General features: G+C 40.3%; 1 protein-coding gene across 4 annotated transcripts in view; it reads right to left on the bottom strand.

The window, feature by feature from the left end:
• BCHE (butyrylcholinesterase) overlaps positions 1–16,494 on the bottom strand; it is a 50,949-nt gene that overhangs the window by 25,869 nt on the left and 8,586 nt on the right. For 3 of the 4 annotated variants that reach the window (XM_072344637.1, XM_072344636.1, XM_072344638.1), the window contains exon 2: positions 509–2,030. In XM_072344637.1, the coding sequence (XP_072200738.1) occupies positions 509–2,025 (1,517 nt within the window). In that variant the 5' untranslated portion in view covers positions 2,026–2,030. Of the gene's footprint in view, positions 1–508; positions 2,031–5,134; positions 5,279–16,494 lie in introns of those variants that run through there. The other variant, XM_072344635.1, reaches the window with a different exon arrangement.

Below are 16,494 nucleotides of genomic sequence, written 5' to 3'. Positions count from 1 at the left end.
ATACTTACAGTGCAGATGGGAACATAAAGCTTTCTGAAAAGAACATCCAGCAAACTGAATCATTTCATCTTGTGAACATAATAGACCTCCACGTTTACACGTGCGTGGTCTGAACAAATTACATCTTACAGCTACTTGGGCTTTGCTCTTATTTCTACAGTTTAAGGCCTTCAGAATTTTAGTTATTTTATTTTTAAAACTTGAGACCATTAACTTCCTTTGAAAAGGCTGCTACCATGGTAAAAAAAAAAAAATGTTTTGTGTTTGCTTTCATAGGGGGATACACATTATTCTCTTAAGCTCACTCATCACCATGAACTACATAACAACAGTTTATTTTACTAAGATGGTGCTTTTATCGTAACTAAGACAGGAATCCTGGGTAGCTGAACAGTTAATCCTGCCTCATCATTCTGAGCAGACATCAGACCACCATCAACACAGTTCGAGTTCTTCTGCCTGTGCAGTAACAACCATCTGACCAACCAGACTTCTACAGCAAACTTACCCAGTTTTTGCAAAACTTGCCCAATATCTTAACATGGACCGGCTCAAGATTTCTTCAGCTTTGGTGTAATTAACTCTTCTTTCTAGAGGCAATCCGAACACAAATTCAATCTCATAACCGTGCATTACTCCCATCCACTCTGGCCAAGGGAGCTTTGAGGATCGATGTTCAAAGAAGTAAAAGAACACGTTGTTCCCTACTTCTGCAGCCTTTTTGGCAAACTCCAATGCAGGGCATATTATATGGTAGTCCCCAATAACATCATCCATGGCATCACGGTAATGTTCTGGCCTTTTCTCATTTTCCCAATCTGTGTACTGAAAAATGATAGATTCTATAGCAAGTGGGCTCACTTGCGGAAAGGATAGAGTTAAAGCTACTTCAAATTGTGTTTTATTGATCAAACTATCACTGTCCTTGCTGAAGCCAGGGACTCCATATACTAGAAAACTCGTTCCTTCATCTTTGTTAACACCAACCAAAAGCTGTGTTTGCTTGAAATTGCCATTCTCAATCAGTGTTTTTGGCATGTCCATGAGAAAATCACCATCCACAGTTGGACAAAAATAAATGTGTAAAAGAGAGAAATATTTTACTACATAAGCTTCATTCTCCAATATGTCCTTGGGATCCTTATCTTGGAGGCAAAGAATTAGCTCAGTTTCATCGCTGGTGGGACACTCAAGTTGCTTAGCTAAAGCTACTGTTCTCCTTCTGGCTTCAGATGCTGTAACTGCAGCCCATGGGGCATTTGCAGATCCACTTTCCATGATGGCTCTTGTGAATAAAGGATAGCTTTTAGGAGAAAGGACATGGTAGCTGACAGAAGCCGAGCCAGCACTCTCTCCGAATATAGTCACACTTTTTGGGTTGCCTCCAAAAGATGCTATGTTCTCCTGGACCCACTGAAGTGCCAATCTTTGATCAAATAAACCTGCATTTCCAGGAACTTCCTTGTTTCCTGGCAAAGCCAAAAATCCTAATGCACCAGTTCTGTAGTTCATGGAAACTACAATGACTCTTTCTACTCTGGCTAGAAACTTGCCATCATAGACAGGTAGGGAAGTCGATCCAGTCTCAAAGCCACCCCCATAAATCCAAACCATGACAGTTGCATTCTTGGGCTTGGGAGAAGGAATCCATACATTAAGGTATAAGCAGTCTTCACTTAGGTTAGTTTTTGGATTCCACATCTCTGTTCCAGGAAACCCAGGATAAGTTGTATCTATAAGCTGGTAACAGGAGTTCGCATGTTTAGTAGCATTCCAGATACCTGACCACGTCTCGAAAGGCTCTGGTTTTTGAAATCTCAGTCTACCAACAGGTGGTTTTCCATAAGGTATTCCAAGGAAGGCTGTCACAGTCCCTCCCAGTACCTGCAGGCTTGTCCCTCTTACTTTGCCTTTCTTGGTTGTAATAATATTATCTTCAGGCACTACCTTCCTGATAAACACATGTAGGAGAAGAAGCCACATAAGAAATTTGGCACTGATGCTCATCCCATTTGCCCAAACCATGATGCCTGAAAGACAGGAAAAAAGAAATTCAGGATTATTATTTCCATGCATTAACATCAGAGCCAAACCTGTTCATTCAAAAAGGATGCAGATCATCCCAAGGCTGCTTAAAGTAAGATGGTGCTTAAGCACAACGCTCAAGCAGTCTTTAACATACCTTGTTGTTAGTCTTGTTGTAAAAGCTATGTTTAGGATTTAATGATTCATACAGTGTTACAGAACTTTGTTACTAAAAATACATAGAAGTAAGGAAGCTAGAGCAGAGAATCACATAAGTGGTCGTAGGTTATACATTTACAAATCATCAGCAACCTCACACTGCCTGCAACAGGTAACTTCACCACTTGTATTTCCACCAGCATGATTAGTGGAACATCTTATGGTCTGTGACACAGAAAGCTGTGCCCAATGAACCATTTCTGTGCCCAATGAACCATTTCTCTGCCAGGAGTTTCTTTAGCAACTTGAATGCTCAAATCAATAAGGGCAAATAATAGACATCACTAGCCACAGACTTATACATAAACATGCATTCTGGGAACAAGCTGGGGGGCGATTAGGAAGGAAAAGAAAGAGCTGGAAAGCAAGTTTTAATCCAAGGATTTCCAATTCTATCTAAGCTTTGGGCCATGTTCACATCACAGCACGCGCCTGGGCTGAAGCAAACCATCAAGATGGCATTGCTGTGAACTCCAAGCATCCCTGGGTGGTCTCACTGCCCTACCCATATATCTTCAGAGCTGAAGGTGTCTGAGCCAGTGTTCAAAGGGCCCCTAAACTGAGTGCCAATTCATGAGCTTGACTGGGTGCCTGCACAGAGAGCTACACCAAGACCTAAATAAAATATCGATTGCAAGACCTTATTTCCCTAAAGCAACTTAACCAGGTTCATAACTATAAAAATCATGACAAGCAGTATATTTCTATGCGTTAAAATTAACATTAAAAATAAATAAATAAATAAAAAAGTTTGTTTTTTAGATTTACCCTGGTTGTGATTCATAGTTTAAGGATGACCTGGTCTTTTCTCACTAAGAACTAAGTAATAACTAACATCATCTTAAAGTGAAGCACATAGATGCTACATACCCCATTTAAACACACTAGTAGTCCTATTTACCATAGCCTTTCCAAACACTCTTAAAAATACCCAGCATCATCCTCTCAAATTCAGAAAAATAGCATTTACATAAACCAATTTCTATGTCTTACATATTTGAAAACGCTCAGTGAAGCTTTCCTCTACTTTTTCCTTACTGCCCTGTTGTACATAGCATACTCTGTCCAGCCACTTTAATGAGAAGCACTTGTCCTTAAATGGAATGAGGCTAATTTCTGTGGGAAGTACAGCTATGTGCTCAAGATGAACTCCCCTCCCTTGTTTGCACACTGCTAGAAACAAACTAAGAAAATAAAATAGGAATAATTTTTGCAACAAGGTTCCTGACTTTGAGAGAGCAGCAAACATACAGATGAGAACCATCAGGGTCAGTTGTTTTAGTTTTAATCAAGACAGATAAACAACAGGTAAACTTCAGAAAAATAAACATGTATGCTATTATCTTTTTATTTAAATAAAAATAATAAAAAAAGAAAAAAAGTGGTGAAAAAGGATAATAAACTTGAAGTTTTAGTCTAACACTCCACCTAACCTCAAACTTGGTGTGTAGGAACCAGTCCTCCCGTACACCAAATCTCACAGAGCTGTCATCAGGACCCACATGGTCCAGCAGCTCCTACAAAGTCCCCACAGAGCTCCCCTCACTGGTGCTTGTCCCTTTTTTTTTGTCCATTCATTCCCATAACTAAATCTTTTAAGAGCTGGATTAGAAAAGCCATGTAAGGATTAGGGTAGGGCTAAGCTCTTTGCCCCCCATCTCACACTCAACCTACTAATGGTAATAGTAGGAAGTATGCATCAACCACAGAGCACCGTGAGGTGGGAAAAGTAATTAAGTTCATCATTTCAATGACATTTTCTATTCATCACATATTCATTTCCAATTCACGACCCCGGGACTAAGAGATAGCAGCAAACTGGAAATAGTAAAAGGTTTCAGTGTCATTACCAAGAAAACAAATGGCAATAAGAAAAAATAGAGTTGTTAAAGGTCCTGAGGCTTTTAATATCTAAATTGTAATTAAAGTAAACTCCCATCTGCCCTCTCCAGTAAATTAAAAAAAGAACGGGACAGGAATAAAACACTGTAGTAGCACTGCAAAACACACAGGTGTAACTTCTGATCCCAAAGGTAGAAATTTTAGAAGCAAAAAAAGAAATAAGATTCAGTTCTGCACCACCTTTCCAATGATCTCTGCAGTAGCATAGGTGGCATTTTAAAAGAAAAGCACGAAAGCAATCAAGCTTAAAACACACAGAAGTTTTATACTATTGAATGAGAGTCTGCCTACGCTCACGTTACTCTGCTAATATTGACAAAAGTAACAAGGGCAGTTTATTATGACTCCTTCGATATATGACCAATAATACATTTAATAAGGTTTGTCACGCTGCATTAAAACAAACCCAACAATGTAAAGTTGAGTTTATGCTGAGAAATGTTACATGAGAAAAACAAATATCACATATTACTATGAAAGTAAACCAGCAGCAGAGTGCTCCAGCTCATCAACCTTAGCAGATCAGAGATATAAAATGTAAAGCATTTGCATATATTAAAAAGCCACTTTTGTGGTAGTTTTCTCTGGCAGAAGTTAAACAGAACATGCTTTTATGCTCTTATTCCACAGGGGAATTCAACTTATTTCAATAATTGTTTCTTCTCCCCGCAAATCGTTACCCAGCCACAAAGAAAAAGAAAAAACTACATAAAATAATAAAGTCACTATTTAAATAGAAAAGATGGCTGAATTAATAAGTGATTTCTGGCTCAGTTTAATTTACTCAGCCCAGGGTCCCTTAAATAACACCAAGGTCTGATCCGCACTCCTGCTTACTCGTTCCATTTGCAGAACAGAGTGAGTATTCCCAAGAGAGCAACAAATGGGCAGAGCAGAGCATTTTAAAAGATCACAATCCCCGTGCAAATCAAGCGGAACTGTAAATTACCCCTGGCAGACAGAGACGCGGAAACAGAGAATCACTTACCCCACTTCTATTACAAGAACTACAAAGTTTTAAAGGTTCGGGATCTTTGAATACTTCAGGGAAAACGCAGTGTGCAGCTGCTGCTCTAAGCCCGTAAATTGGACAGTACTGACATTATAATCAACTGTTTCTGACACAAAGCTCGCGAGAGTTGGCAGCAGCAACTTGATCTGCAGGCAGCATTCCCTGCTAGCCGACATCTGCTCCAAGGCACATTGTACTGCTGCTGGGGAAACGCTACAAAGGGAAACTCCTTTTGGGGAAAAATCAGCTATCCACTTCTATAGGAAAGGAAAGAGGCAATGATTTGCTTTTAGCACAGGGCAACGCTTTGATAATCTGGGAAGATCAACGGATTTATAAATACAGTAAAACCCTGCCTTTCTTTCTTTCATTGTGCACAGAATGCCACCCATACCTCTCAATTTTTTTTGCTGTTGTACTGCTCAATGTTTGCACACTGTGAAAGTACTTCAAGTTTTTGTTTTCGCTGCAGCATAAGTCACTATTTTTGGTTATAAGCAACTGTTGGCAGATAAAAGAGGAGTGTCTGCTGTGCGGACATGTCAACAGCTGGCAAGCATCACTGGCATTACTTGACTCACTGCCATCTGAGGGCTACTGCTGAAATTTGCTCTGCCCGGTCCTGGCTTTGCAGTGAAGAACTGCACCCATATGGCATCACACAGTGCCTTCTCTCTCAGAGTTAAAATTAGAAATCGCCACACTGCTTACTCTATGGGATGTCCTCCTTTCACCTGAGCATGTTAAGTATTGTTTCCGTCAGAATGCATGGCTGGGGGTGCCAAGCCAGTGTAAGTGCCAGAGCTGTCAGGGCTCCAGCACAGCCCAGGAGGCAGGGACCCATGGTGCTTGTAACCCCTGCTGGGTTTTCTGCCCCCAACTGAGAGAAGAGGAAAGAAGCTAAACTGTATACACCATGCTTACAAGGTGTCTTATCAAATTCATGTCCCTGAGCTACCACATGAAACCATTCCTTGGTGTTGGGGCTCCCAGCCCTTAGCAGATCCACTCTCTAATGCCTCTCTAAAGGAAAAAAAAACAAAAACACAAAAAAACAAAAAAAAAAAACACCCCACTTTTCCACTATTCAAGGTTTGCTTCTACCATCAGCCTTTTCTTCCCTTTAGAGCTCAAAACAATTACTTTCCCTCTGCTTAATAATCAAACTAGAGCTCCATTTCAATTACACAAAAGCAATATTTGGCTATGCATAGAACAGAAATAAAGCAGAAATAAAATGGATGAAGTTTATAGACCTTAACATGGAAACCATAAATGATTTTATTTTATTTTTTTAGAGAAGCTAGCAAATGAAATAAGTGTTTTAATAGAAGAAAGCTCAAGAAAGCACTGCCATGTGGTTTATGCTGATAGTTTTACCTGTCAGATATTGGATCCTGAAAGTAGACTGTAAATTGCAGGGACATGACTGTGTGAGAGAATATATCCCAGTCTAAACTTAATTCAGATTATAAAGCCCCTAACTTTTAGTGTGGAAGCATCCAATACAGTTGTTAGCTTGAAATTTGGAATTCTTAGCCAGAATCCCGGGCTCAGTTAAATAACTAACTAACTAGGGTTAATTTGAAACCAATTCCAGAGGCAATCCAATCCCAGGTGATTAAAATGTTTTAAGGGCAGTTTCCTGTGTGAAGCACTATGATTTGCTATCTAAATTAAGGCAGTTCCACATGTTCTCTGACATGCACTGACTTTCTCTAATGCCTCTTTCAGGAACCCTGCCAGGTGACACACATTTGCTTCATTACTGTGACATTAGAAAAAATGAAGCAAAAGCTCCAAATCTCATTAGAGGCCACTTCAATGAGTTATTTCTAATGCTAAAGACAAACCATTGCACTCAATGGTAGAACAGCAGCAGGAGGCCAAAACAGTCCCCCGAAAAGGTGACCCCAGGGCAAGTGAGTACTCAGGCTGGTTTTGGGGCAGTAGGAAATGCTATCAGTTCTACCTTGGCATTACTTGGCTGCCATCAGCCAAGACAGGCTGTGCACATCATTATAATTCCTGACTACTATACTTTAGTCCAATGTTAGTCTATACTTAAGAAAAGTAAGCCTTCTTTTATGATTTCACCTCTAATTAGAAAAATTAACATATAAATTAAAGTTCCACCACCGTGAGAGTGAGAGGAAACACTTATTTTAGTTATTACTTAGCTTACTAAAAATACCTGAGTGAGAATTAGAGATTAAATACACTTAACACCTTTGGTAATTCTTTGGCCATTTTCTCAGTTTTCCTCTGGGAGCATGAAATAAAAAGGATACAACAGCAGATACATAGATATATAGGTAGATAGTGATATATATACGTATATATGTGTGTATATGTATATATGTATGTGCATGTATTTTTTATATATACATCAGTACTTTCAAATATCTACATCTACCAATCTATCTATCCATCTAACTATATTTTGAGGTCATGTAAACCTTTGTTTAAGGCAGAGTTCTCAACACAATCTGCACCAAATATGAGAGCTCAACACATACCTATGAAATAGACCTCCCACTGATGTAGGAATTTTGGCAGGAGAGGTCCTATTTGGAAAGAGGTATATTTCAGATGCTGACAATGGGAAGCAAACGCCTCTCTCCCAGGATGACATCTGGGCTTTCAAGGCCAGTTCAGATGGGAAGGGTTCCTGCCCTTCTGAGCCATCTGCAGCCTCAGAAAGAGCACCTGGGCTCCCATGGGAATAGCTGGGCTGAAAAGTTTTGCAAAGGTCACTTCAAAGCAAAGGCAATCACACATGAAGTGCGTGTGGAAACGCTATAGTACACAAAGTAGGAAACATTCTTCTTTTCTTAGTTACTAAGAAGAAAATCAAAAGGAAAATAAAGGCTATCCTAGATGAAATGTCACATTAAAAAAAAAAAAAAAAGAAAAGAAAATAAAAATGAAGAGCTTTTATTTAAATTCCAGCCTTGGTAAGCCCCCCTGGGACCTCAGCTACCTCCAGTTCCAAGCTGGGTTTTCCCACAGAGCAACTGGATGACCTTGGCTTGCACTTCTGAGAAAACTGCTAAGGCCTGAGAAAAAGCTGTAAAGAAAACAAACTCAGACTGCACAAGATAAGAAAGGTAAAACTGCAGATGGGAACACTTAGCAGCTCAAAGACTTAAGGGGGAAAAGACAGAAGCCAAAAGCTGTGAAATCTTCAGATGAAAAAAACAGAAGATAGGTGCTCAGCAGCAGCAAGGATCCACTACTGCTCAGCTTGAAAGCTTCTATTCACACTATGTGACTGCACATATGAAGATATAAACTCAATTTAAAAACAAAGGTTTCTCATGCTTGCAGAGCATCTCTGTACAGTAGCTGTCCACACACGGTGACCCTGAGAGGAACCATTACCTCTTTTGGTACTGCTCAATTCTAGATATTTGTTCATGCAAAACACTGACACAGTAAAGAAGCCTGTTGAGACTGAGTGTTACTAGGGGCAATTGTAGCTGTCTCCAGACCCATATGAAGTTCTGCCTTTATGCTGATTGTCTGAAGAAGCCTCGTTCCAGAGGTTCTTACAGGGTGAAGCCAACAACAAGGCAACACACACTACAGCTGGGGGAATAGGTGTTCACCAGAACCAAAGAGTAACAAAGCAGAGTTTGGGACACCCGTGATGAGTTATTGCCATCTAAGTGTTAGAGCAGGGCTTCTGTGAGCAGGGGGGAATTGTCTCAACATGAGGCTTTTGCTGGGGACCCTCCATATGTTGATCTCCTACACAATTCATTTGCAGAGAAAACTGCTATTCTACTGTTTTCTAAATGTTCTGAAATGCCATGCCCCTAACTCAGGATGAGCCTTTCCAGACCGTGACAACGAACACAGAATAGGTCTGTTCTGTCCAGGCAACCTCAGATGTTGCTTGTGACTGGTAGGAATTCACAGCAATATTTCTATTAGCAAACAGAAAAAATCATGAGAGCAAACTGATCTGAAAAGAAATTTGATAACATCAGGAAAGATGTCTTGGGTACATATCATGAAAATGGATACCACTTCATTAAAGATACAGAAGACAATAACATCCATATAAGCCATTAAACATGATTATATTTTCCTCTTATTGGTTCAATTATAATCTACTTCAGCTTTCTTCTTATTACTCTAATTATAGGTTGGTATAATTTCCTCTTTATTAGCACAATTATGGCCTGTATTTTTATGAAACTCTTGGAGAAGTCTGAGCCAATGAGGAAATACATCGAGTTGAAAAATAGAGGCATTACTGTTATTATTTCTTTTGAATGTTCATTTACTCTTAATTTCCTATAGTATTCTTACATAACCCGTTACTTTATCTCATATAAGGATTAGATTCAATAAAGAAATTAAAGAATGATTAATATATGGACAACATGTCTTGCATGACAGTATTATAGCCTTGACATTCAGTGTGTAAGAAAACATGCCAAACCAGAGTGTCAGCAAAGAGCTGGAATCTTGTGTGATCATAATTAGGTAATCTGAAACACACAAAGAATTTTTCTTTGCTGTCTTGTACATTCGTCAGCTAAGGTCATTAGTTATGCAATGCACCAAAAGCAGAAATGCCCAAGCAATACCTGGACAGTTCTGAAGAAGCAAGGTTGTCTACCACACGTGGTACGAAGTTTGATCAGTAACAACCCACCCTGCCTCTATGAATAGCTAAAAAGTCAGAATCTAACCTTGAATAGGGAAGGTAGAAACTTCCCAGTTCCCACCCTTCATTTTAGACCTCATCACTAATATGATTTTCCATCTTTCAGTTTTAGTGACAGAGATGTGTTTCTCTAATGAAGAAGCCATAGAGGTGTTCAAAGGCTTAGCTGAAGTCATTACTGATTTCTTATTCCCTTTCATCCAACACACTGAAAGAACTGAGGCACACAACAGGACCTGCTGGTGGGAAATTACAATGGAAACAAGTTCACTGTGCCACAGATTACAGTAGAGACAGTTTAGGTGAGGTAAAATTTTGTATCCACCAATACCCCATTGCTGCTCTACACGTGTGCATTGGAGAGGAGACTTCTGCAGCCCATGCGTTGTTGGTGGCAGTCAGGCTGGCTGCACCTATCCAACAGTTCTGCTCAAGAAAGAGGAAGGTGTTGTTGATGGTCACTGGCATCAGCCCGCATGTTATATTTTTCTTGCTACAGTCACAGCAAAACTCTGAAATATTCCAGTTGTTTTTCCCTTATATTCTGTAATTCACAGAGGATTTGATTTTTTTGCTTACATGATTCATGAAAGAAAAACAACTCCAAGAAAAACAGATGACCCTAGAAGAGGTTGTGCTTACTTTGTTACCCCATTGCCCAAAGCACATAGGCACAGACTGACCTCTTGCCATAGGGCTGTGCCCAAAGATTATTACACTTATGGGAGCTCAGGCACTTCTGAGTGCTGATATAGTCCTATCAGAAAAGCAAACTTCTCAGGCTGAGTGACTTTTGAACAGAAGGCCCCTTTGCTCTGTGGATGTGCAAGCGCTGTGTAATCATGAAACTCATTATAAACATCTGTGCAAATTTTTCAGGAAGATGCTATGATTTGTGAATATTGGGTAATTCATCACAGTACCATCTGCTTGAAAAACAGTCATCAGAGCAGGTGGCATCATGGCAAAGTACAGTACACTCCCACAGCTTTTGCTATATGTCTATGTTAAGTAGGCAGCATCAACTCAAATGAGATACTATGCAATGATGCATACATATTTGCAGGGAAATTTTGAATCCAACAGAGTTCTTGAAAGACTAATCACATTCAACTATTACAAAGCATTATTTTGCATGAGCTACTCACTCATTAGCCAACTTCATTCGTTCTTTACCTGTATTCCACTCACGATTACTCTGTGTCACAGTTTCCTGATGGATGAACTGATAAACTTCTCTTTACCTCCTCTCACATTTGCTTGCACCAACAAAGCCAGAACAATGATGACTTTCCCCAGCCCCTTCCTATGTATCGTGCAGTAAGATTTTAACATTAGAACCAACCTGTATAAGTAATTTCCCTCAGCTTGGGCTGCAGCAGTTTGAACAGAAAAGGAAGAGCTCAGTGCACACAGGCAGAATGTGGCACTGCAGGCAGACCCTGCTCACCTCAGCTCAGAGACACTGAGCAGCAACAGGAATGTTGATGCTCTGCTCATTCTCTAATTTCTGCCTGAAGGCAGGTTCAGTACAAACCGCACAGGGACAGCCTGTGACCTGAAGGACTTTCTATTTACCTTACCAGACCAGAGATACTGGGAAATTAAAAGATATGCCCAAATTGCAAGGAAGGCTGAATTGCATTAAGACACACAGAGTATTAAAACATCATCCTTCCAGGTTTTGTTTAAATCCTTCACATTTAGAGGGATTGTCAATACATTACTGAAACTCAGAGATATTTCTGATGGCAATCTTGAATGAAAGCAACATCTCCATTCATTTTTTCCACACTAAATGGAAATCTTCCCTTGAGATTCAAAGGCTGCATTTTCAAAAATGTCACCAAAAGCAGCGATCAAAAGAACTCCCTGCCAGCTCCTCTAGGGCTCCTCAGCTGGTGGATGTCCCATGAGGAAGAACAGCCCTTAGAGCAGTCTGTCCAGGAGCTGCCAGGGCCTGTTGTAGCAGCCACAAACACAGCTGGGAATCTCTGTGCACAGTAATTAATCATAATAAAGCATGTAGTGAGGATTTGGTCTGGAAGAGGATTCAGAAGGCACAGATGGAGTATTGTGGCACCAAACCACAAGCCTGCATTTTTGCCAAAGCAGCAACCCACTTGTTGAAGAAAAACAAAAGACACAACCTACAGGTAGGCAGGCATCACCACTGTTCAGGTTTAACAGGGTTTACCTTTCAGTGCCTCCAGCATTACCTATCCTGCAGGGACGCACTTTAATAGAACATCAGTGCATTTCCCAGAGCCGCTAGAGGAACAAAGCACAACGGTTAAGAGTTGCTCGGTGGAAACACTCGAGTGATTTTAACTTTCATGTTCATGCAAAATATCCTGTCAGCAGCTGATGAAAACAACCTAACGTTTGGAATGTCACACAAAGAAATGCAGAAGCCTGTGGTGTTTCCTGATTAAGCACACTTGTCCTTAAATCAAACATGAGCTGTCCTCTCCAATGAGAGGGCATTTGCTGGTGATTAGGATTTAACGGCATGAAAAGCAAAGGGCAATTTGCTAATTCTCCTTTGTTGCCTTGTCTCTTCTCCTCCTTTTATTCTTATTCCCATTTTTAAGTCAGCTGTTCTAAATGTTGCCAAAAAATTGTGCAAGATGGAGACCTTTGCCCCGGCCTATTTGAATTAACTAAAGGGAATTTTATTGTTAATGTACACAGAATAAATCTTTCTCTCACAAAGAGCTGTTAGGCTTTCACATCATGGTTGTAATTTCAATCGTGATTGTAATGGGACAAGTAAACATCAGGTGAGAGTGGTCCAAGCGGAAAAAAATCTTTACATCTAATAAAAGTGGCATCTGGTGGAAGCATGCACAGAGTAACATTTGTCAGTATACACAGCCTAAATCTACATGACTGTAAGGCAACAAAGTTTTGCAAAGTATTTATAGGAAGCTGTTTCCCATCCATTGAAAAACAGGGAGGTCTTTGCCTGAGATAGGGTCGGTGAGAAATGAATCATAGAATGGCCCTGGTTGAAAAGGACCATAATGATTGTCCAGTTCCAAATCCCTGCTGTGTTCAGGGTCACCAACCACCAGACCAGGCTGCCCAGAACCACATCCTGCCCTGCCTGGCCTTGAATGCCACCAGGGACAGGGCATCCATAGCATCCTTGGGCAACCTGTTCCAGTGCATCACCACCTTCTGTGTGAAAAACTTCCTCCTAATATCCAACCTAAACCTCCTCTGCCTCAGTTTAAAACCATTCCCCCTTGTCCTATCACTGTCCACTCTCATAAACAGTCTCTCCTGTTTATACGCTCCCTTCAGGCATTTTAGTCCATAAGGAGGTCTCCCCAGAGTCTTCTCTTCAAGCTAAACAAGCCCAGTTTCCTCAACCTTTCTTCATAGGAGAATGAAGTCAGGAGTTTTTGGCAGGAGGTAGCATCTCAATGGCAGCACAAACAAGAGATAGACTGATGGCAGGCAGAGAGGACAAGTTGCACATACTTGGAATTCAAGTGTCTGACTGCCAGCTCCTGTTGTCCCCACAGTGCCTCAAAGGCACATGAAACAGCCTGATCAGGGCTCACCTTCACCCATTTAATATAAATCTTTGGCAGGACACACAGGAGAGAATGTCTGCATGGATTATGAGCACTCCATTCTATATGTCTGGCATTACTGCAGTTCCACTGGTGGGCAGGACACTGGCACTGTCCCCACACATTGTGCCAGCACCTCCCACAAATATCAGCATATCTGACTTGGACAGGATGCCTTGAGTTTCTCTGTGGGCCAGCTGTTACATTGCATCATGTCACTGCATAGAGTGTAGCTATTAATGATTTTCAATATGATGCACTACATCCTGACAACACGTGCTTCAGATGCTGCTGAATCACTATGTCACGGGTATAGATACACCACTCCAACAGCTTATGGAGGTACAGCACCAACAGTTGTTACCCACGTCTGCAACAGCACCCTGTACAATTAGAAGGCCAACACACATAATATTATTTATGTCAAAGGAAAAAAAGAGCTGAAATCCCAAACCTGAGACCTCGCAGCACCACTGCATGTGAAACATAACCTGAATTTAGGTGCCTGCCTACCCTCAGGTTAGTGACTAAATGTTACAACCTGCTCTTCAAAATCACAACAGATCATTTTCTTGGCAGACTGCTTGCACTGCTTCAATTTAGGAAGCAAACCCTTTTACAATCATCACAGACATGTAAATCAGCCAGGATTTGTGTTTATGTTGTTGCCCTCCAAATTTAAGTGGACACCAGAGATTTGATATCAATTTTGGAGCAATGAGAACAGACTTTGGTAGACACATACGGCAGCACACTGGATTTGTACCATGAAATTGCTACACCAACAAGTAAGAGCCAGTTCATCCCCCAAGCATTGCAAATGCTGATACAGCATTCAGTTCATTGGCACGAGTGGCTCTGTGAAAGTAACACAAACCCTTTCTTATGTTTCCTTCATTTAACATTTACCTCTACAACAAATTAAAACAGAATGTTAAGTATTTTCATAAATTCCAGCACACTTCATATTTCATGTAGTTTTAACTTCACTAAAATAAATAAAACTTAAATATGAGCTCAAATGCAAGTTTAATTGCATTAACCATACTACCATACAGACCAGAGCTCTTAGACCAATAACTCAGCTGTATTCAGAACTAAAGTACAAAGTAATGAGAAACACAAGAATTTATTGGTGATGACCACCTTGTAAGAAGAAATAGATTCATAGGTTCATAGATGTTGGAAAGGAAGAGATCTATTCATTTATCTTTTTGTATATCCCCTTGCAGTCTTGTCCTGTCTATTTATTCTGATAACCTCAGGTAAAACAGCATCTTACAAATGAACTAATGAGAAACAGCTTTGATTCTGTACAGACACTGATGTGGCTTCTCAGGAAGAGAAAGTCCTGGATTTCCCTATGCAGATGCCTGATCTGATGCATTAGGATAACTATAAACCACCAGGTTGTGCTGTTGCCCTTAAGCAGCGTGCATCACCACAGAACTCTGCTGCTGCGCTCACCCGACAGCAGTTATTTGCCTGGAAAGACCCTCAAATCCTCAAAAACCAGAAATAAACTCATCCCTCAGACTCATTTTCCTCTTGATTTTACAACTCAGTTGTGTTGGTTTTTGTTGTTGTTTTTTTTTCCATAGGATTTCAGTTCGCTTTGTAAACCACTGGCAATGTTTGCTGGCCATGAAATTCAGGTATGAAAATAAATAACCCATCTGCACAGGCTTAGGATGCAAACACTGCAAAGCTGAGCTGTGAATTGATGTTATGCTCAGTGCAGCTTCCAACAAACCATCCCTTCACATTCATTGCTGCAGCTTGCTTCCTCTACTGCACTCCCCCCTACATACACACAGACCTTTTCTAGGTCTCGAAGTTAAGGTACTATTTCAAAAACCAGCATTGGCATGGAGCAATAGGAAAGTTCATCCCACATAGATATCTATTTGTTTTGTTTATTTATTTATAATTTGCCCCATGGAGACAACATTAAGTTTTATGCTTATAGCATTAAGCTGAGAAACTGCATAATTATTGGTAGTCTGAAAGAGACTGCATCAGTGTACCCTATCTAACACTAACTCTTCTTTCATTCTCAGTGATGGTTACCTGCCTGCGCAGGCATTGGTCTCTCACAAGATATAACTCCATTACTCAGTTCCCCTCCAGGAATTGGTACCATCTTGGCTTTTGGATCCCAAGTTAGTTGCAGATGACAAGTTTGCTTTCTCTTTTGAAACTTTCCCAAGGAACCCAACACAATTTATGCTGCAATCACAGCAAAACTGCTATAGCCTGCTTCTCTCCACCCATTTAGTATTGACATGGATTTGCTCAGAGAGGGCAGAGTCATATAGCTGGACAACTGCAGAGGTTATCAAATTTCCTACGTTACCTGAGAAGCAACTACTGCTACCCTGATGTCAGTACTTTAGATGTAGTGATAAACATCAAGGCAAAAAGTACAGAATATTCAGAAAAATTAAGCAGTAGGTAAAAATCCCTGATGATCTGAAAGGTTAAATATCTTGCCATAAAAAGCTGATAAAAAGAAAAAGTTAATAGAGAATTAAAAGAAGACCTAAGGAGATCATTCAGTGGTACTTGTAGGTGGCTTATGACACAACCCATGGCCAAAGCTGACTATGGAAATCTGATAACTATAGGGTAAAAAGTAAATTTCTGCCATGGATTAAAAACTGCTCTTGAGATAGAGAAGACAAAGGAGAAGAAAGAAGTGCTAATTCTTGATATACAGAAAGGTTAATATCAAATGCCCCAAAGCTTGCTGCTGGGACTGATTTTTGCCAGTTTGAATCCCAGGAGTAACGTAAGAAATGGTACCAGCCTACTCAGCAAATTTTCTGAGCTCCTCTATGACAATAAGTGCTTGTACTTACTTGTCTTACATCATGCTCATGAGCCTTTTTGCCTTAACTGGTGGTAACAGCACCTGCAAGGCTAACACGGCATGCAAAGACAAAACTTATCTCAACACGGTTGCACTTCCCAATGCCCCAATGGAAGATTTTATGTTATTCTTGATTGCTCATAAGTTAGAACAAAAACAAACAAACAAACAAACAAACAAAAAAAACACAAATAAAACA

Source organism: Excalfactoria chinensis, chromosome 9 (assembly GCF_039878825.1).
Source record: "Excalfactoria chinensis isolate bCotChi1 chromosome 9, bCotChi1.hap2, whole genome shotgun sequence".
Lineage (NCBI taxonomy): Eukaryota > Metazoa > Chordata > Aves > Galliformes > Phasianidae > Excalfactoria > Excalfactoria chinensis.
This window is presented reverse-complemented; position numbering and strand designations above follow the sequence as displayed.